A 20,059-nucleotide genomic window follows, 5' to 3' on the forward strand; every position below is an offset into this window, starting at 1 on the left:
GCCCCGCAGGGGGGTGGGGGGGTGGGGGGGAGGGAGGAGGAGTAATGGGCGTGGTTAGAAGTCCCCAGGGCATCTACACCATGAGGCATCCAAGGGCAGAAACTTGAAGAAACTGATAATTTAAGGAGTGGGCAGTGGAAGAGGCCAGTAGGCGGATGATACCAAGGCCAAGGGCAGAGAGGTTAATAATATCATCATGAGAAGTAAAATAAGATGAGGAATGAAATCCCCAGGGATCCCTGTTGGATTTGGAAGCTGGATGGCTTGGGAACCGACGTGAGGAGAGGAGATGGACAAATCCCTCTGGGCTCCATTTTAAATGACGCTGCTAAAGGAGAGCAGGGCGAGTTGCTGCCCCAGTGGGATGGAGATTCTTGTAAAGTTTATTTTTATTGTTTACAATTTTTTAAAATGTTTGTTTATTTTTGAGAGAGACAAACATTTTAACATGTTTATTTATTTTTGAGAGAGCGCAAGCAGGGGAGGGGCAGAGAGAGATGGAAACAGAGAATCCGAAGGAGGCTCCAGGCTGTGAGCACAGAGCCCGACGCGGGGCTCGAACTCACGAACCGTGAGCTCATGTCCTGAGCCGAAGTCAGACGCTTAACCGACTGAGCCACCCAGGCACCCCTATTTTTATTATTTCGAAGTTTTGCATGGTGTTTAGTGTGCCTACGGGATGCGGGGGGCAACTCTTGGTGGAGAGATTGAGGGTGTGCAAGAAGGTGCCTCCAAGAAAGCCCTGGAAGGCTCTGGGTGGAGGGCACAGGCCACAGGGTCAGCCCAAGCGGGTTCACTGCCTCCTTGGAGGCTAAGGACAAGAGGGGAAGTGGAGGCAGAAAGAAATGCCCCTGAAGATATTGGTTTGGGTCGCTGAGGGAGTTTGTACTTGTCGGATTCAACTTTCTTGGTGAGGTAGGAGCGGTTACCCTTGGAGAAGAGTGAGTGATGGGCGGGGGGGGGGGGTGGAGAGCGAGCTGGGGGTGTCTGGATCAACCCCAGACAGGTCACTATCCTGGAAATGAAGGTGCCTAGGCCGCCCCAAGATCTCTTCACAGAACCATTCCGCCTGGGGCATCTTGCGTCGCCTCGGCTGTGGTCGGCTGGCCCCAATTCTTGGTCATGTTTCTCTCGAGGGCTGACTCTCAGAGCTTGGGATTGGTTTAGTTTTGCTTTGTGTTTCAGGTACCTCCAATTCACTCCACCTCCAAGATTCGAACTGCTTTCCTTTGACAAACTGCGACCCCCTCAGCGGTAGGACGCGGTGGGAGCGTAGAGATCGCTCATGGCCTGGAGTTCCTTTTCTATCTTGGCATCAGCATGGACTGTTTACATCTCTCCGAATTCATTCAAACCCGCAGTGTGGGGGTGCTTGGAGATGGAGATTTGAAGGGAATCAAGGACAGATCCGATCAGGCAGGGGGACCCTCGTGAGGGGAGTAGTGACCTATAAGTAGCCTTATAGGAAGAGGAACAGCTACAGGTCTCGCTCGGTGCCCGCACATGGAAGAAGGGCCGTGAGAAGACACAGTGCGAAGAGGCCGTCTGCAAGCCGGGAAGAGAGTCCTCACCAGAAACAGTGTTCTCTGGCATCTCGATTTTGGACTTCCCAGCCTCTAACACTACGAGAGAATAAATTTCTGTGGTCGAAGCCACCCAGTCTGTGGTATTTTGCGCGGCAGCCTGAGCTGACTCCTACCGCATCACCAAATGAACAAGGAAAAGGACACGGTCACCTATTTTTATCCAGCCAAGCTCAGAATACCAAGAGTTCTTCTCGGTTCTTGAGCAGCGTGGGGACTACGGGACGCTAGATGACGTCATCCTGGAGGGCAGAGTGCCCGGTCCTGAGGTACAGCTCTCGTCCTTGAACCTTTCTCAAGGGTTGCGCCCGTGTTGGGCTCTTGATCATGGCTTCATTAGGACTCCATTTCAAACGACGGCCGGTACGAAACCCGGTTCAAGTGAGAACACTTGCTCCCCGTTGTATTAGGTCACCTTGGTGCACATTACCCTCTGGAACCCTCTCATTTACATGCGCTCTCTTCTCATATGAGCTCTTCAAGTAAATCTGAATTTGTTTAGACAATTTTATGGGTACTGTAAAACCACAATTGAATTTCAGGCCTTTGTAGAGGTCCCACCAAGATGCACTCCAATTAGAAATAATTGCTGTTAATGCTGTTACGATGTGGTGGCTGCCCGCTATACCCCAGACCTTTGTTCTCCTAAATCCCTCGAGTCTCTTCTTTATTCTTCAGCTAAATAGACAGGCCCCTAGAATATACGCTTTTGGAATCGTAATATAGGAGCGATATTGTGCCTCTCTCTTAATTAACCTTGTTAAGCAAGGATTTGGAACATTAGCTGGTTAGGCTAAGAGGGCCTTTTGAGTCGCTCAGTACACATCTGCAGTTGAGTAGGATGTCCCTCTTGTGAAATAAAATGCCTTTTATTCTTTGGCATACCCCAAATACCTTTATTATTCTTTGAGAAATGGTGTGACAGGCTTGTTTAGCGAAACAATGTGTGCAAAGCGCATAGCTTCGTGCCAGGCACAATGAAACCTTAGCTATTGCTTTTATTATTCTAAAACAAGGTTCCCCCCCTCCCCCCTTTCTTTAAGGCTTTCTGAATGAAACGGAAATACAGGGGCAGAGTCAGAATCATGCAGGCGGCTCAAGATAAATCAGTCCGCAGTGGATTCCACTGATTCCACACTGCCTGAGACCACTGCCTTTCTAAGAGCATCTTACCCCACGACGTTCACGACTTGTTTATTTTGACTCTCACAGGGTCTTCCAAAGCACTTCTCATCCTTTCCTGCTCCCCGTACAAAGGAAGGTAAGAGACAAAGGCTGCTGTTTTTCTCCCGAGGCAGGCGCCCCCTCCCAGGCTGCGAAGGAGTTCCAGGGATACGGTAATGAACACAGTTTTCTTAACCTTGCTTTTATAGTTAATATCCAAATCATGAGAGCAGTTGGCCAGGCCATTAAGCTGCAAGAATACAACAGATTTGAGATAAAGGCAGCATCGACGAACACCAACGCGTAGAATTGCCCATTCTGTGGAAAAATACAACACGAACCCCAACCTGAAGCGCTAAATTAAACATTTGAAATTAACCACATGGATATGTTTTCTGGACTAACAGGCAGCAGTTAAACTAGCTCAGTAGCAATGTCATTTTCAGAGTCAGAAGCAACCATTCTTTGAGCTCTTCTAGGGAAAAAAATGTGCTCCTGTGTAGACTTTGGGCTAGAGTCACTGTCTCCCAAGTTCATTCAGGGAATGTGCAGGAAGGCTTCCTGACACAGTGGCTCCTGATGTACACTCAGCAGCACTGGCACTTAGTCTGTGAGCACGCAGGGCATTAAGCAGTCAGCGTTGTTTGTGACTGTGTTGGGAAGAAGGACACGGCAGGCTGGCCTGTCCTACACCTGGTGGCATAGGCTCAAAAAGGCCAAGGCTGAGAGCAGGGTGATAGAGAACCCAGAGCCCTGTGTCCTCCATAAAGAGGGCATTCTAGCAATCTACAGTAAAACCTTGGTTTGCGAGCATAATTTGTTCCGGAAGCGTGCTTGTAATCGAAAGCACTTGTACCTCAAAGCGAATTTCCAGAACCACTGGCTAAGTCGTGATCGCGTGACATTCGCTGTCACGTACTATGCGTATTGCAAGACATCGTTCCTTTATCACGTCAAAACTTATTAGGAATGTTTGCTCATCTTGTGGAACATTTGCGGAACAAGTTACTTGCAGTGCAAGGTTTTACTGTACTCATTCATGCTCCTCACCTCTCACTCCAGTTCCCTGCTTCACTTGAGCCACCTCCCCCCGTGACCAAAGTGAAGGGCAGTTCGTGAGAGAGAGGATTATTTTTCTTACCCATCTGTTGCAAGCAGACTTGACAAAAACGGGCTATTTTTTTTTAATTAAAAAAAGAATAACCTAGCCAAAAAGCAGATAGCAACATTATTTGCAAAGGCATCAGTTGAAAATACGAGTCTAGATAACAGAAAAAGAAGGGTACTTGTAGTTTCCAGATACATCCTGTTGGACAAAAATGCTGTTCTCCATCGAAATAAGCATCATGCACCACTGGGTATCGGATGGTATTGGCCGTGGAGCTGGTCTTTAGTGTTTCTTTTTCTTGCAAACGAAGCCATCCATTATGTTAAAGACGCCCATAAAGTCAGACAGAAGCAACGCTATCTTGACAGGCAAGACACTAAAGAGAACACAAGAGAAGGTTCCTCGGTTATTACCATGAAAGCACCTTTGCTAGTTCAGTTGAAGTGCAGTGTCACTGACTTGTTGTAGCTGAAGTCATTGGCATAGGCACACATTCGTGTGCATGCTTCAGGGCCACCCAGGATTTGTCTACAACGTGGGAGGACACTTGCCCGGAGTCTCTCTACCTCTCCTTGCTTTATTTGCATTCACTTGTCTCCCCCCTCATGTCAGTGTCCAAAGCTCCACTGCGCTATGTAATGATTGCTGGGAAGCAGGGAAATCTGGCGGATTTGGACGAGCCTGCCTTGAGTCCTAGCTCGGTCACTTATATGCCAGCTCAGGCACATGACTTAGCCCTGGAGCCTGTTCCTACAGGTGTGAAACCAGTCATCGATCTTTCTTTTTTGGGACTCCTGTGAGGATTAGATGTAATAGGTCTCCAGACCTTTGGCAATATCCAGCGGAGGACTGCTCACCTTCTCCACCCCTGCTCACCTTTCCTAGCAGAGCACAGACCCCGTCAACCCTGACATGCACACCGCAGAGCTAGGGGAGGTACACTAAATAGCACAGGCACAGTACCACTCTTGTGCTAAGTGAAGCCTGGCCAGCAAAAGGATGTAGGAATGATATCGGGGTGTTGCACAAAGCAGATACAATGAGCTGCAAAGAAAAAGGCGCTTCCTTAGGCAAGAGGGACAATGGCTGCCAGCCATGATATCTACGTTCATATAATGAACAACCGTTGCCCGGAGGACTGGAATTGCTCATCGTGCCAAATGGCCAAGCTAGACCCAGGGAACGTTAAAACAACACAGATTTCAACGCCACGGCGGGGCAGTGGTTCAGTAATGGAATGTGCTTCCTTGCAAAGCAGGAAGCACATTCCCTGGGGGCGGGGCTGGGGGGGGAAGGGGGGAGTGTAATTGGATGACCTGTTACAGTCCAGAAAATGAATGGAGAGAGTGGGGATCGGCAGTAGCTGCAGCAATATGGCATCACAGTTCCTGTAACTGGGGTCCCGTGCCCACAAAGTGCCGCTGAAGGTCTCGGCGCTGAAACCCAATGGGGAGTCTCAGCACCGAAACCCAATGGGGGGCAGGGAGAACAAGCAAGGACGCTCTCTTGTGCTTCCGAGAGGTCGTTATGTTCTCAGGTTTCCCGCCCCCCCCCCATTTTTTTTTTTAACCATCTTATACTCCAAATTTATCCTTCAACTGCCAGCTTTACCCATACCACAGATTCCTGAAATGTTTGGCTTATTATCTGGCCTTAACTTTGGGACTCTGTCCTCGAGGAAGCATGGACACACTATCTGTTCCAACACGATTATTCTATGATGCCCACAAGAAAAATCATCTCTCCTTAAAAAAAAAAAAAAAAAAAAATCACTTCAGTCTGTCCACAGATCATTCAGGAAATACACTTCTTTTTGACCATAATGCAATACTAAGAGGGCGGGAAGAATCCAATTGCATTCTCTAGACTCTCACGGGGAAACACTGCCAACTATGGGAATTTGAGATCATGTCAGCAAATAGACACAATGAAGGGATCAAAGATCAGTCCTTTAACAGACAGTTTTTCAGTGGCCCCTCCTGGTAGGGGATAAGTTATTGACTGGCTTATTAGAGAAGTCATAGGAAGGTGATATCCTTACCTTTTAAGAACCATTACGAAGTATAAAAACCTTGGCACATATAAGTACACTTTCTCTTTCAGGATAGCATCGACTATCTTTTCAACCACGTATTCTGGTTCCAGAATCGGTAACAGAAAAGGACGGCTAGGGAGTGAAAAAAAGCAAAAACAAAAAAGCCCAAGTTAATAAATTAATAATAATAAATCTCACAAATCAGGGATAAGAAAGATTATAAGACATTATTGCTTGCTTCTTTCCCTGCCAATTTGACCTATTTCTAGATTTACTGCTTTATTATCAACACGATAATAACAACTTTAATTTGAAATGGCACAAGAGGATTCTAACTCATACACTCAGGTCACAATATGCAGCGAGGTGAAGCCATATTAAGTAGCTGCCCGTCATCTCCATGAGATGCAGATTTGGGCATCTGTGTCCCTTCAGTGATTCTCAGTCTTTCCATGGAGACAGGGAAGGGGGCAGGACAGAGTTTGGTGGCAGACAGAGAGTGAGGCCAGGAATGGTGGTGGGGGTGTGTGTGTGTGGGGGGGGGGGGTAGGTCCGGTTCCAGGGGTGGTAGGAGCTGGACCCAGCCTTGAGAAAGCATCCACAGTAAACTCAATATCTTCAACACAAAGACATCTGAAGAAAGAAAAAAATTCTGAAACCAATTATAGATCAGGCTGAATCTGAATACCTTTTTAAAGAACATTAACAAATAGAATAAAATAAAATAGGTGGTCCATCATTTTTAAAAATGTAGTTTTATTTATTTATTTATTTTTAAAAAATTTCAGTGTTTATTTTTGAGAGAGAGAGAGAGAGAGAGAGAGAGAGAGAGAGAGTGAGCATGAGTGGGGGAGGGGCAGAGAAAGAGGGAGACACAGAATCCGAAGCAGGCCCCGGGCTCTGAGCTGTGAGCACAGAGCCCAATGTGGGGCTCGAACCCACAAACTGTGAGATCATGACCTGAGCCCAAGTCGGAAACTCAACTGACTGAGCCACCCAGGCGCCCCCCCAAAATGTAGTTTTTCTTAAAATCAAAGGATGTACTTACACAGTAGAACAACCTTCAAACATTCCAGTGTTTATAAAAAATGGGCACACAATAGTGGTCTTGACCCCCTTTAGTTTCTGGACTATTGTTTCTATAAATACAGATTCAGCAAATCCATAGGCTGCAAATTTACTTGCACAGTAATCTGAAAAAGGCAAACGACACTGATGTCTATACTGGAGTTTTCAAACGGCATTACATCGAGGTTTCCTCCCAACACTAATACCGACAAAGGATGGGACAAGTTCAGAGTTAGTTTGTATGGCCTTGGTCTGTGCCCACTGCAGCAAGCGAGGGGCGAGTGGGAAGGAACACTGTCACTTCCAGGCTGGTTGACAAGGACCAAGGGCCCTCCCGGAGAAGCGGGGCTCGGGGGTGCCTCCGGAGGGTCACAATGCTAGACTTCACTTTCACTTTCACCTCGACGGGTCGTCAGACCCTCCGCTAGCTGTTACGCAGGGCACAGCATGTGCAACTAGTCCCCGTCCCAAAGAATTTCAACACAATCAGGGCGGGGAGACACACGTAAGAATAAATAAAATAATACAGGAGGTAGAGTCCAGGCTGAAGAGATCAACGTGGGTCACGACCCTCAGATCAAGTTTTTTCCTAACTATGACTCTTTCTTCCGACTCTTCTGGAGAACGTCAACCTCTACCTCTTACGCATCCTGCAAATGCAGGGTGAATGGGAAGTGGCCTTCACGTCCTTGGTGGGCTTTTGGTTTACACTCACTCCAGAGGAATGGAATTACTCATTGTGCTAGATGGCCAAGCTAGACCCAGGGAAAGTTAAAACAACATAGATTTTGAACTCGAGGCGTGGAAACGTTTGGAGAAGAAAAGGCATTTCGGTAGACTTTGACTTTCCTTTTCCTCACACAATCAGAAGGGGCAAACCTGTTGTTCATCGTTGTTCTGGAGGGAAAGCAGCTACCGCAACCAGCAAGACTCGGGTCCCCAGATTGGCCACGGGTTAGCCGGTGGGGGGAGGGGAGGGGAGAGGGGGAGTCCCAAGCAGCTTCCAGGGTCCTCTGAGTCATTTGGTGTAAATGCGGTTCACTGAGCCCCTTGATCTCTGAGATTCAGATGAGCCCATATGGCCCGGGACTCGGGCAGCCTGGATCCTAAATGGCACGCCTGGGGATTCTGCTGCCGGGGAGCCAAAAGAACACCGTGGGGATTACAAAAAGCTCACACGTTCCTAAGGTGAACAGGGCGCCGGACGGTCTTGCATCTTTAGACAGATGTGCCAGGGAAAGGACTCAGAGAAGCTGCAAACAGCCCCGTGTGAGTCCAAAGACCCGTGAGGTAATAACAAAATGCGGTGGATTCCAAGGAGGCTGGAGGAAAGGAGGTCCTGTGTTCAGGGAGGTGTGTGTAGACGGGTAGCATCTGGGGTGGCCAGTGATTCTGAAAACCCGGTTCGCGGAACCGATTCGAACTGTGTTAAGACCACTGTGCACCGTCTTGAGCCGCGAGTCTTCAACCAGCGGAAAAGCAGAGAGGTTGATTTTCGGTTTCTTGGGCTGTAGAAACTTTCTCCAGACCCACAGCCGAAGGGGACCACTCAATGGAAACTTCCGAAGGCCCAGTGCTTCTCCTCACCATCCTGATAACAGTACCAGGGGGATTTGGGGGGGGGGGGACTATGCTAACCACTTGTATAAAAAAATTAGCAGTCAGGTGTCTCTCTCTCTTTCTCTCTTTTAAATGTTTATTTATTTTGAGAGAGAGAGAGAGAGGGGGCACAAGCAGGGGAGAGGCAGAGAGAGAGGGAGAGAGAGAATCTCAAGCAGGTTCCACAGAGCACACAGCCTGAGGCAGGGCTCGATCTCGTGAACTGTGAGATCATGACCTGAGTTGAAATCAAGAGTCGGACGCTTAAGTGACGGAGCCACCCAGGCGCTCCTTTTTCTCTTTTTTTTTCATTCCAGGGGATTGCGTGGACCCAATGATCCCAAAGTGCAGAGTTCAAGTTTGTGTAAGCATATCTGATGGGCAGTTTTGAGGCACAATGTTCTCCACCACTTACCTTGTGGAATATATCTCTTGATTTATTCCCCTTTATCATTAGTACCTGAGGTCAATGTTGATTATTCAGAGCTGAGTAAGACAAGTTATAAAAGAGTTTGTGAGTGCAAAATATTACATTTCTCTTACCTGCCAGTTTATTTACTCCAATTAATCCAGCTGAACTTGAAATGCAAACCAAATGGCCATGATCATTAGCTATCATAGCAGGTAGAAAGCATTTATACGTCTAAGAAAGGCAAAGAAGACTGTTAACCTTTTATACTTTTTTTCAGACGTTTCTGTATGACGAAGAAAGTCTTTTAAGTTCATAAAAATACCTGAAGGCACGGGGATATAAAAATTTAAACATCTGGAAAGTAAGCTTCTTAACTTGTTTAACCTTTAAATCAATATTTTTCTGATGGCAGTTCTAATATTATTAAAAATAATTTATTCAGACTTACATTTTGCTCACATTTGACTTTCAAAAACACACTATTCAGACAGTAATTGAAGCTGTACAGGACAGCCTGAACTATGGTGGGGACAATCCATAAACCAGTAAGAGTACTCGGAGACATGATTATTCAGATTAATATTGCCTTTCTCCCCCAACTTCGGTCATGTTTGAATTTCAAATTTTTCTGAATATTGTTCATCAGACACACCGCTGTTGGCTTTGGTTTAAAAATTCCACTTTCGGGGTGCCTGGGTGGTTTAGTTGGTTAAGTGATATTGGCTCAGGTCGTGATCTCATGGTTCACGGGATCGAGCCTCGAGTCAGGCTCTGCACTGACAGCATACAGCCTGCTTGGGATTCTCTCTCTCCCTCTCTCTGCCCCTCCCCTGCTCACACACGTGTGTGTGTGCGTGAGTGTGTGCTCTCTCTCTCAAAATAAATAAACTTAAAAAACTAAATAAAAACATCACTTCGTCTTGAAATTCATCTCTACTTCTTTGAATAATGGTTTCTTATTTGTATGTCATGTCATTAAAGAGAATATTCTAGAAAAAGAGGACCTATGCTGTGTCTCAGTACTACAGAACACCTTCACTTTTGATTTGGGACCTGGAAAGAAAGAAGGTAAAGGAGAGAGAAATGAGCTTTGATAAAAGATATATTCTACAACGAAAAAGTAATTCATTAAACAGGAATAACTGCATACTTACATGAATTTATGTTTCATATTTACTTTCAAATGTGAGTAATACGGATAAATATGAGAAAAGGGATTTTTTATAAAAGTCAAAGAACGTTTGCGTGCATCGCAATGAGTGTCAGAAAGAAACTAACATGTAGGGAGAGGTGGAAAAACAAAATGAGCCAACAGTGCAGCATAATAAAAAGCCCCCTGAGTTCCGACAGTCTGAGGTGAGTCACTTCTTCCTGGGGACGCATCCCTTGGGAGCATGGTCACCATGAGCTCTCTGACCCTCTAGCAAGTAAGTGCCTGCTCCGTGCAGAGGCTCAAAGAATGTATGCAGACTTGCCCCGACAGAGTGTCAAGAGTGAGGCTAATGTGGGGCAGGGACACGCCAGCATTGTGGGGACAACTAAAGGAAGAGGGAGAGAGAAGGAAAAGACCAAGGACAACAGAGAGGAGGAAAAAGAACCCAACATGAGATTATGGCTTTATCTTCATTCTGGCTGAATAATCTCATTTCATTCTAAAGAAGGAGAGGGACATTTGGGACAGGGTAACATAAATCACTTGCAGTAGCTCCTGAAGGAACGTGGCGGCCGCTTAGTTCTGGATGTTTCCATCTTTCTCCTGGAAACGATACAGAATGCCAAAAATACCACCACGCAAGGATGCTTTTTGGTGAAACTAGGGGACAGAAAAATAACATTTGAAGGCCACCACATGGGAGTTGGGTGGGGGGTCAGGTGGGAAAGCGTGAGGAGAGGGGAGCTCAGGAGTCTCCAGCAAATACTCCCTCCCAGCAGAGAGGCCACCCAGGGCAACAGGAACAGGGAGAGGCAAGCCGGGGCATGTGAGTGGGTGCGGAGGCATGGCAAGACGGGCTTCAGCAAAGACCAGGAAAACACAACTTCTGCAAGGAAGACCATCACCTCTGAAGATCAGGAGCTGTGCCCCTTAACGTCCATGGTACCTGTGCCGTGCCCTTTAATGTCACCGAGGCTACAGGAAGAAACTTTCCTTTGCTTGATTGGATACTGAGCCAGGTGTTGGATTGGATACTGAGCCATTCTTGGTTTGCCCAGAATAGACCTGATTAACGCCTGTTTATTAATAATGCCCTCCTCCACCTTATTTTATTTTTTGTTATTTCTAGATTTTTTACCTCCTCCACTTTCAAAAGAGTTCCAACTTAGGCAAATGATAAGGTCAGCCTGGTCATGTATGTGGTGTCATTTCTGTGTAGATTCGAGCAAATCTTTTAACTCCTCTGATCCCTTATTTCATTGAGCTGTATCAAGGATTACGCAGGAGGTGCCTAGGATAGGCTGGCGATCGATAAATGATAATAAAGACATGGGCAAAGTTGTGTCTTTGCAAGATTCCTGAGCAGGGTCTCAGGCAAGTGCAGGCTAAGTTGGATCAGGAGTCTAAAACCGAGAAGACTGTGCTTTATTTACACGTGAATACAATTGTAAGAGAATAAGAGGAAGTACGTCTAAATTCCGAGTAACTGTATATTTGTTATGAGACGAAAAAATAATTACCCATAAGTGCGCTTTGAAATTCACATCTAAAGACTTTTCTACCAGGTCATCTGGGCAGTTGAGGAAATCGCCGCCTGTCACAACTCCGGCATTGTTGATCAGGATGGAGACATCGCCGACTTCTTTTTTAACCTGAATTGAGTAACAAGAGCCACACCACCCATAGAGTAATTCCTTACATGATCGAAGTTTAATTTTCCCATAGTTTTTAGACGCTTCTTATCCTTGTTAACACAGATGGGGTTTACGTCTTTTGCAAACAAAGCACATTTCATTTCCCTTGCTGAGTTTGCAGAGCATCAGAGATCCAAGTCTGATGGTTTTCTTCTCATTTCTTCCCCCCTCCACGCCCCCCTTCTTAGGACGGTTCCAACACTGCAGGGCCGTCGGCCTTAACAGAGCGGTTAGAGCTATCCTCATACTTAAGCGATCAGTCGCTTTGTTGCAGGCTCTGTGTATGTAGCAGGTGAGTTCAATCACTGTGACAGGACATAAGGCATTACAGGCGTGACATATAAATTAAGACCCAGCCCACACTGAGAGGGGGGCGGAGCAGGAGGGTGTGGAGGAAGCACAAAATTCCTAAACACGTTTTACACTCGAGGCACAGCGCAGAACCTGTCTGTCCTTCTTGGGCTAGTGGGCTGGTTTTCTTCTCCCTGACACAGGCTTCTGGGTGCTAAGATGTGTCAAGAGAGGATCTGAGTGGGCTCCATTTGCCGGCCCGAGTAGGCACTCAGTAACTTTTATTTCAGAAATAAAATGTCTGGATGTGACTCTGGGGCCTTCCGCTTACGGTGAATCTTTAGCTTGTCATCTTGGCTCTACTGGCAGAAGTGAGCACGGGATTTTCCAGGATTGGCCACGCGAGAGGGTGGTGCCCCTCTGCTCCCTTCTGTGTTCTGAATTTCATCACTGTGATCTGTATCACACAGCAGGGCCTCTGTCCCCAGGTCAGCGACAGCCACCGGCTGCAGGTGCCCCATGCTCAACAGGAAGCTCACGCAGTACTCTCACATCTCTAGCTCTGTGTGTGTGTGTGTGTGTGTGTGTGTGCGCATGTGTGCACCTGTGTATATGGGTGCAGTCGGCACAGAGGGGGGCATATTACTGACACCACCTGAGGCTGTCTGTCATCTGAGGTTGTGGGTCCTAGCAACGAGGCTGATGTGTTGGGTATTTATTTGTTACCCAACTAGATGGGTGGCCTAGGGAAAAACCTTAGGACGAAATACAGACTAAGAAAAGCTCACGCTTCATGGTAGAGTTTTCAGATAAAAGCATCCAAAACAATCTAAATTAGAGTTTTATTTGGAGAGTAGCTAAAATACGTCGCCAAGTTCAAGCTGAACGGCTGTCAAGGCTAGCCACAACCAGCCCTACCTGAGGCAGAGTCAGGTACGGCCTTCCGGTCACGGAATAATGAGTAAACCACAGGAACGGAAGGCACAGCGCGAGGAATGTCGCCAATGGTACTGTGGTAGTGTTGCACGGTGACACCACACCTGTGGTGAGTGGGCCGTGACACATAACAGTGTTACTAGGTCACCATGTTGGACACCTGAAGCCAGTGTGCCATTGTGTGTCAGCTACACTCAACTGAAAAAAAAAAAAGAAAGAAAAAAAGAAAAGCTGGTCCGGGCTGTGGACCGGAAGACAGTACTAGCATTAGAGGCTGACGCGTTAGCTCAGAGTCAGGGCTGGCAAGGCTAGAAGTGACATCCAAGGGAAATAAACAGGGGCATGTATGTCCACTGTGGCCTCTCACATAGATCAAGCGTGCTCTCAAACACTTGACCGAATAAACATCCGACTTTAATTTCAAAATGGCCTCCAGGGGCGCCTGGGTGGCTGTATCTGTTGAACCTCCGACTTCGGCTCAGGTCATGATCTCATGGCCCATGAGTTCGAGCCCCGCATCGGGCTCTGTGCTGACAGCTCAGAGCCTGGAGCCTGCCTCGGATTCTGTGTCTCCCTCTCTCTCTGCACCCCCCTCCCCCACCGGTGACTTATGCTCTGTCTCTCTCTGTCTCTCAAAAATAAATAAATTAAATAAAAATTAAATTAATTAATTAATTAATTACATTAAATTTTTTTAAATGGCATTTAGGCTTGTATCTTTGCAAGATATGAAAATTATATCTCTATGAATCATACTTTAAATGTACGGGGCTAAGCATCCGTGATAAGATTTTTCATGTGAATAACCTTCCTTCCTATTGATTTATCTATTTAGCATATAGGTTGATCATCTATTTTTTTTTTTTCTTTTAAAGGACTCTCTTGTTCCAAAGTCTGCTTTCTCCCTTTAAATTAAACTTGGAAAGACATCATGAGTATTCAGCCCCTGCCACATTAGAGCCAAAGGGACCAGGTTTAACTGTATGTGACTTACATATTTATTACTGACCAATGACAGCCTAATAAAATGCTCACCCATGGGATGAGAGTAAGCTTGTCAGTATCGTGTACAGGAGACAGAGGGTAGCATCTAAGGTAAAGGCCACCGACTCTAGTTTTTAACTAGTTTCCTTCTTCTGCAATCACTACGCTCCTCACTGTAAGAATGTGGCCACAGACCCTGGCTGACAGGTCTAGTGACATTCCCACACAAGCTGTGCCCGCCTGTCAGTTAAGCACTGAACTTTGGCTCAGGTCACGATCTCACAGTTTGTGGGATCGTGGGTTCGTACCCCGTGTAGGGCTCTGTGCCGACAGCGCGGGGCCTGGCGCCCGCTTCGGATCCTGTCTCTCTCGCTCTCTCAAAAATAAGTAAACATGAGGAGTGCTGAGAGGAGTTGTTTGCAGTCGGCGCGAGTGAACATGCCAGGGGATCGGTGCTTTAAGTGCCCAGGGGTGAAGCTGTGAGCTCAGCAATAGCAGAGACATACTTGTGCTTCGAGGGAGGCGCGCGCTTGTCAGGTTTGGGTCCCCGCATTGTACCGGGCTGCCTGCGACGGAGGCTGCAGTTACCGATGCGGAAAACTGAAACAAAACTTGAAAGCACACCCACCAGCCGGTGACCTGCCAACCTTACCAGGAGACAGTGAGGTGGGAAGCAGCAAAGGGGATTCGACTCAGGGCCTAGAGATTGTGCCAGAACATTCCAACGTGGCGGGTTCCTTCCTTCTCACTAAACTGGGGAATTCTGGGTGTTGCCACAAGGGCGGCCCAGGACAGTGATGTGTGGAGTACTCATGCCGACGCGAGGGGACAGAAATCCTCATGAGGGAGAGGAGGCAGCCATCGTGCGACTATGTGCCTCCACGCACTAAGGAAACCCTTACCGTTGCCTGCTGGAGTGGTGACGTCCTGCCAGCCTTCTTTGCACGGGCAGCGGTATCACCGCCTAAGGAGCAACTGTGGTCAAGGGTCTTTGGGATGAATACAATATTCTGTTTTTCTCATGACTATTTAGGCGAAATATACATTCACGTGAAAGGCACTGTGGTGTGGTGGAAACAGCTGGGTTTAAACTCAGACAGGAAACGGGGTCGAGTCCTGGCTTAGTCACGTGCTAGCTCCGGGACCCTGAGCAGATTGTTCAAGATCTCTGTGCCCCCTTTTCCCTCCAAGAAAGGGGCTGCCCCCTGCCTCTTCTACTGTAACAGGGGAAAGCACAGCCCGTATTGCCTGGTGTGTAATGGGTGTATTCTGGCTGGAGTCAACAGACTCAAGGCCAAGCTCGGTCTTTGCCACTTGTTAGCTGTTTCTTGGGTGAGCTGCTTACCTCCCTCAGCCTCGGTTTCCTTATCTGTCAAATGAAGATAATATCGGACCTCACTTTATAAGATTATGATACAATATAGATGGGCTGCTTAGCATGGTATATTGTATACAGTGACCTCTCAAAAATCCTCGTTCCCACTCCCCGATACTTTTTAAATTAAAGGGATGCTGGAGACAGGCAAATCCGCACTGAGCAAGGGGTTGAGACAAAGAGAAGGATGCACATGAGCGAATCTGTAGAGAGAGCTCACCGCCCACGGGAGATGGCGAGACGCAACACCTACCTGCTCGGCCACTCGGTATATTTCTTCCTTTTGGCTGCAGTCGCAAGTGTAGGCATAGACTCTTGTGGCTCCGGCTTCCCGAGCCATCCTGCATGTTTCCTCGTTCCCCTCCTTGTTGACATCCCAGAGGACCAGCACCGATCCGAGGTGGGCAAATCTGAGGGCCAAGAGCCTTCCCAGTCCTCTCCCAGCACCGGTGATGAGCACGATTTCACCGGCAACGTTCTTCCGTGGTCTGGGGATGAAGGTGAAAATCAGGGTCTCCAGAAGAGCAATCACTGATTTTCCTAAGAAGGTGATCAATTCCTTGGTGAACTTCAGGTTGGAAGCCATGCTGTGGCTGAGACCTACAGAGAAAGAGAGACCCACGTAAAGACCTCGGGGACCATTCCCTCTGAGTGTGCCATCTACGTGGAGCGCAAGCTTTCTGAGATAGTGGAAGAAACTGGCTGTGTAATTGAAGCTTCTCTCTTGGTAGCAGATTCTGAACTTAGAAAGGGCAGGGGGCCCACAGGGACTGCGTCTTGGCCAACTTTCATTCGCAGCACCAAGCGGGGCACACATCTGAGTGCCGTACAGGACAGAAATGTTCACTCCCCAGGCACTGTAACCGTGTCAGCATTTGACCCGAAGAAGAAGAAAATTATTTCTCCTAGTTAACCTTTCTTAACAGTAATCACAAAAGCCCTGTTGGTTGCATCATGTGCTTGAGTGCAATGCTGGCCCACGGTATGTGCTTTGGGAACGTCATCATGTGACTCGGGTTCAGAGTGCTGCTCCCCCAGAAGTCACCCGATAGGTTTGTTGAATGAATAGAAGGCCTGCCCTGTCACTCGTACAGGGCCATGGCTTACATCCTGTTATCAGTTACTCATACGTTAGTGAGAGTGAGTTTACATGATGCTTTACGAAAGACCCGCTGGGAAAGAAGGGTAGGTCTTATTTCCTACGGTGTGAGAAGACATGTGTAGCAGGGGGGCTACTGTGCTGGGGGTGGGAAGCTTCCCTGAACGGGGTGCCCGATTGAGAGGCACAGAAGAGGTGAGGAGGTGTCCTTCATTAAAGAACAGCAGGAGGTCACTTGTTTTGCAGTTTGGCGGAGGACAGACTAGTCACGGCTCATGACGATGGGTGGAGAGGTTCATCGACAGCAGGGCTTGGGGCATGGTGGGACCCTTAGGAAATTGTTGGGGGCTCAATTGCTGTTTCTTGTCTCATTCTACGGATGGAGCTGGAGATCACAACGAATGGGGATGTGGTTCACCCAAGGCCTTGGCTGCCGTTTAGCGCAGGGCCTGCTGAGTTCATTTATTACGTCCGCCGAGCACCGATGCCGGGCAGGTCTGATGCCGGGCACTGGAGCTGAGGGGTTGGGTAGCCTCCCATGATCTCTGCCCTCACGAGCAAAGGGTTAGTTGAAGAAACAGACATGGAGCCAAATAAATAAAGAATGACAGGGTGCTATGGAGAGTAGACAGGAGATCTGATTTAGACCGGGTGCTGGGGAAGAAGCAACAGGAGGGATTTGCCGGAAGGTGGCACTGGAGCAAGTAGTCAACTGATGAATGGACAGCGGTAGAGAGAGCTGGAAGCAGCTTGACCGACAGAGGGGAGAAGGAGCCTGAGGCTCGAGGAAGGTTTGGCCTGTGTGTCCAACACGGTCCAAAGAATTAGAGCGCTGGCGGTAGGGGGCATGGATGTGGCGGGGTGCTGGTTTCACCAGGCTTTGGATGAAATGGCCCTCAAAGTCTCCGCCGTCTTTGCTCACATTTATTTTCACACAGTCGCCTTTGGATGACTGACTGGGCGTCTCAGGCCCTGCGCGGTTTGGAAGGAAGGTGCTTTGAAGGGCAGACGGCGGTTGGCACGCTCTTATTTTAAGCTCACTCGCGGGACGTGTGGCTTGAGAGCTACAACAATGAGGGTCAGACTTCCCCCAGTAATAGGGCACCCCGGGCACCCTCCCCCGGCTGCAGCCTGGTCGCCGCTAACACTTCTTCTGGGGAAAACCCACACCAGCTTATCAATGCCCCCTCCGGGAGAACCACTGCGTAAACCCACGCCCAAAGGCCAGAGGTCCACGTCTCTCCTCGCGGGACTCCAGCACCATCTGGGTGCTTAGAAGTCTCACCCCTGACCTGGGGGAAGGTTCTTAATGCCACAGGCTCTAGACTCCGGCACTCTACCATCTCCACATGGGCATGACCTAAGACCCGGGGCAAGGTCTTACCACTTACTGCTGTCTCGGCAGATGCTTACTAGGTTCTTAAGAGCCTGGCATCCTGAGGTCTGCCCCGGGCATCTGGGGTTTAGGGTGTCTGCTGGGGATCTGCACAGGTAGTGAGGTGTAGAGATTAAAGTGTGCACTGGGGGGCGTCCGGGGGGGCTCAGTCGGTTGTGAACGTCCGACTTCGGCTCAGGTCATGATCTCACCAGTTTGTGAGTTCGAGCCCCACGTCGGGCTCTGTACTGACAGCTCAGCGTCTGGAGCCTGTTTCAAATTCTATGTCTTCCTCTCTCTCTGCCCCCTCCGCTGCTCGCACTCTGTCTGTCTCTCGCAAAAGTAAATAAACATTTAAAAAACATGACAGCGCGGGTTGGAATTCTGGATCTGCCACTGACTTCTCGGCAACCTTGGTAAAAATGATTTTATCTCTTGTGCCTCAGTTTCCTCTTCTAAATAAGGGGATTCCACAGCAGGCACCAATGGAGGCATGTGTGGAAGTCAAAAGACTTAATACAGGTAAAGTAATAGGGTGTGTAATATGGCCACGATGATCTCTTATGAAATTTCTGAGCCAATTGGAAAGAAAAAAAGGTCCTCGTTGCTCTGTACACGGCTCCCTCCAGGGTGCATGGGGTGGGGGTGGGGCAAGAGGGATTGGGCTGGATTTCAGCACCTGCCAGCAGGTTACTCATCATCTCCGGTTCTACTCCTAAAGCTCATCACATGGGGGCCTTGTTAGAACAAAGCCAGGCACGTAACAGCAGCAAAATGCCTGTGCCTGAGCTAGAGCTCCGACTGACTTCCTGCTGGCATGTGAATTATAATCCCTGGTCATAACAACAAAGGATGGTTATAGGAAGTATCCTTAGCAACAAAAGTAAACGTGGGGTTCGGTTTCAGTGTCAAGACTGTGCCTTATGTAGTTACAGAGCATACTGAATGTAATCAGGTTATAGACACCTCTTTGGTGTCTCCATCCCACGGCCTCTCACCACTTGGTTCAAAAGCGGAACTAACTGGGGGAGCCTGGCTCGGTTAGAGCCGGCGACCCTTGATCTCAGAGTCGTAGGTTCAAGCCCCACGTTGGGTATAGACAGCTTATTTTATTTTATATACTGTTTTAAATTTCTTAAAAAGTTTATTTCTTTTTGAGAGAGAGAGAGAGCAAGGGAGGGACAGAGAGAGACAGGGAGACACAGAATCCAAAGCAGGCTCCGGGCTCTGAGCTGTCAGCACAGAGCCTGACACGGGACTCAAACTCACGAACCCGTGAGATCGTGACCTGAGCTGAAGTCGGACGCCCAACCGACGGAGCCACCCAGGCGCCCCAGAGCTTATTTTCAAAAAGAAAAAAAAAAAAAAACAACCAAACACAGTAGGCTTAACTATTTGGGGGCAATGTGAGCAGGTGCCTTTCTCTTCCCAGCCCAGGAGGCAGCAAAGAGCTCCGGTAAGAGGTATGGGATGAATGGGGCGGGGGCGGCGGGGAGGGAGAGGCAGACGCACTGAGCAGCAGAGAGCTGGGGACCGAGGCAGCGTGGACGGAAGAGGATACCAGGGACGGATCCCGCCCTCTGCTCCGGGACGGGGAGGGGACGCTAGCAGCCCTTCCTTCTGGGTCTCGCGAGTCTGAATCTCGGGGACAAAGGGGCGCTCCCTCCGGCTCACCTGCCCGCGCCCTTCCCCCACCCGACCACCCTACCCGCCTCCCCCCCCCCCCCCCATGGTGCTACAGCGTTCCCGCCCGAGGGTGCGGGTGCGGGCGCTGGCGCGGCGCGGAGCCCCGTCCCCGTGGAGGTCTTGCCCGGCCCTGGCCCCGGATCAGGACTCGGGTAACTCACCCGGGACACGCTGCCCTCGCTGTCCGCGGAGAAGCAGTCCCTGCTACGCGCACCGCCTCACTGGCTCGCGGCGGGCGAGGCTCAGGGGTTTATTCCCGCAGCTGGCCCGAGGCCAAGGGTAGGTCAGCCGCGCCCGCGCAGTGGGTGGAGCCGCCCGGGGCTCCCGCAGGCCACGTAGGCCCGCGCTCCTTCTTTCCTGCCTTTTCCCCCTGGCGGCCAGATGTACAGGCCGGACATTTATTTGGTCGCCGTGGCCGGACGCGCGGCGGATTTCGAAGAGAAGAATCATCCCAGGGTGTCGAAAAATTCCGATATCCAGGCTGCCTCCTGGATTAT

General features: G+C 48.9%; 1 protein-coding gene across 2 annotated transcripts; it reads right to left on the reverse strand.

The window, feature by feature from the left end:
* Nucleotides 1–1,630: 1,630 nt before the first annotated feature.
* SDR16C5 (short chain dehydrogenase/reductase family 16C member 5) lies at nucleotides 1,631–19,826 on the reverse strand. Of its 2 annotated transcripts, XM_042973428.1 has the most exons (7): nucleotides 19,724–19,826; nucleotides 15,656–16,002; nucleotides 11,643–11,774; nucleotides 9,101–9,200; nucleotides 6,939–7,083; nucleotides 5,897–6,022; nucleotides 1,632–4,231 (listed from the first exon to the last, which is right to left on the reverse strand). In XM_042973428.1, exons 2-7 carry the CDS (start codon nucleotides 15,986–15,988, stop codon nucleotides 4,138–4,140), a joined length of 930 nt encoding a protein of 309 aa, XP_042829362.1. In that variant the 5' UTR covers nucleotides 15,989–16,002; nucleotides 19,724–19,826; the 3' UTR covers nucleotides 1,632–4,137. The 2 variants fall into 2 exon arrangements, with proteins under 2 accessions (XP_042829364.1, XP_042829362.1); XM_042973430.1 differs by lacking the exon at nucleotides 11,643–11,774 and having other exon boundaries at nucleotides 1,631–4,231.
* Nucleotides 19,827–20,059: the final 233 nt, after the last annotated feature.

This window comes from Panthera tigris, chromosome F2, assembly GCF_018350195.1.
Source record: "Panthera tigris isolate Pti1 chromosome F2, P.tigris_Pti1_mat1.1, whole genome shotgun sequence".
Taxonomy (NCBI): Eukaryota; Metazoa; Chordata; class Mammalia; order Carnivora; family Felidae; genus Panthera; species Panthera tigris.

Coding starts and splice junctions, on each gene's coding strand:
- SDR16C5 (XM_042973428.1), bottom strand. CDS start 15,988: ATGGCTTCCAACCTGAAGTTCACCAAGGAATTGATCACCTTCTTAGGA. Junction 11,775..15,655: donor TATACCGAGTGGCCGAGCAG/GTAGGTGTTGCG, acceptor TACTCAATTCAG/GTTAAAAAAGAAGTCGGCGA. Junction 7,084..9,100: donor TGGAGTAAATAAACTGGCAG/GTAAGAGAAATG, acceptor TGCCTTTTTCAG/ATTACTGTGCAAGTAAATTT.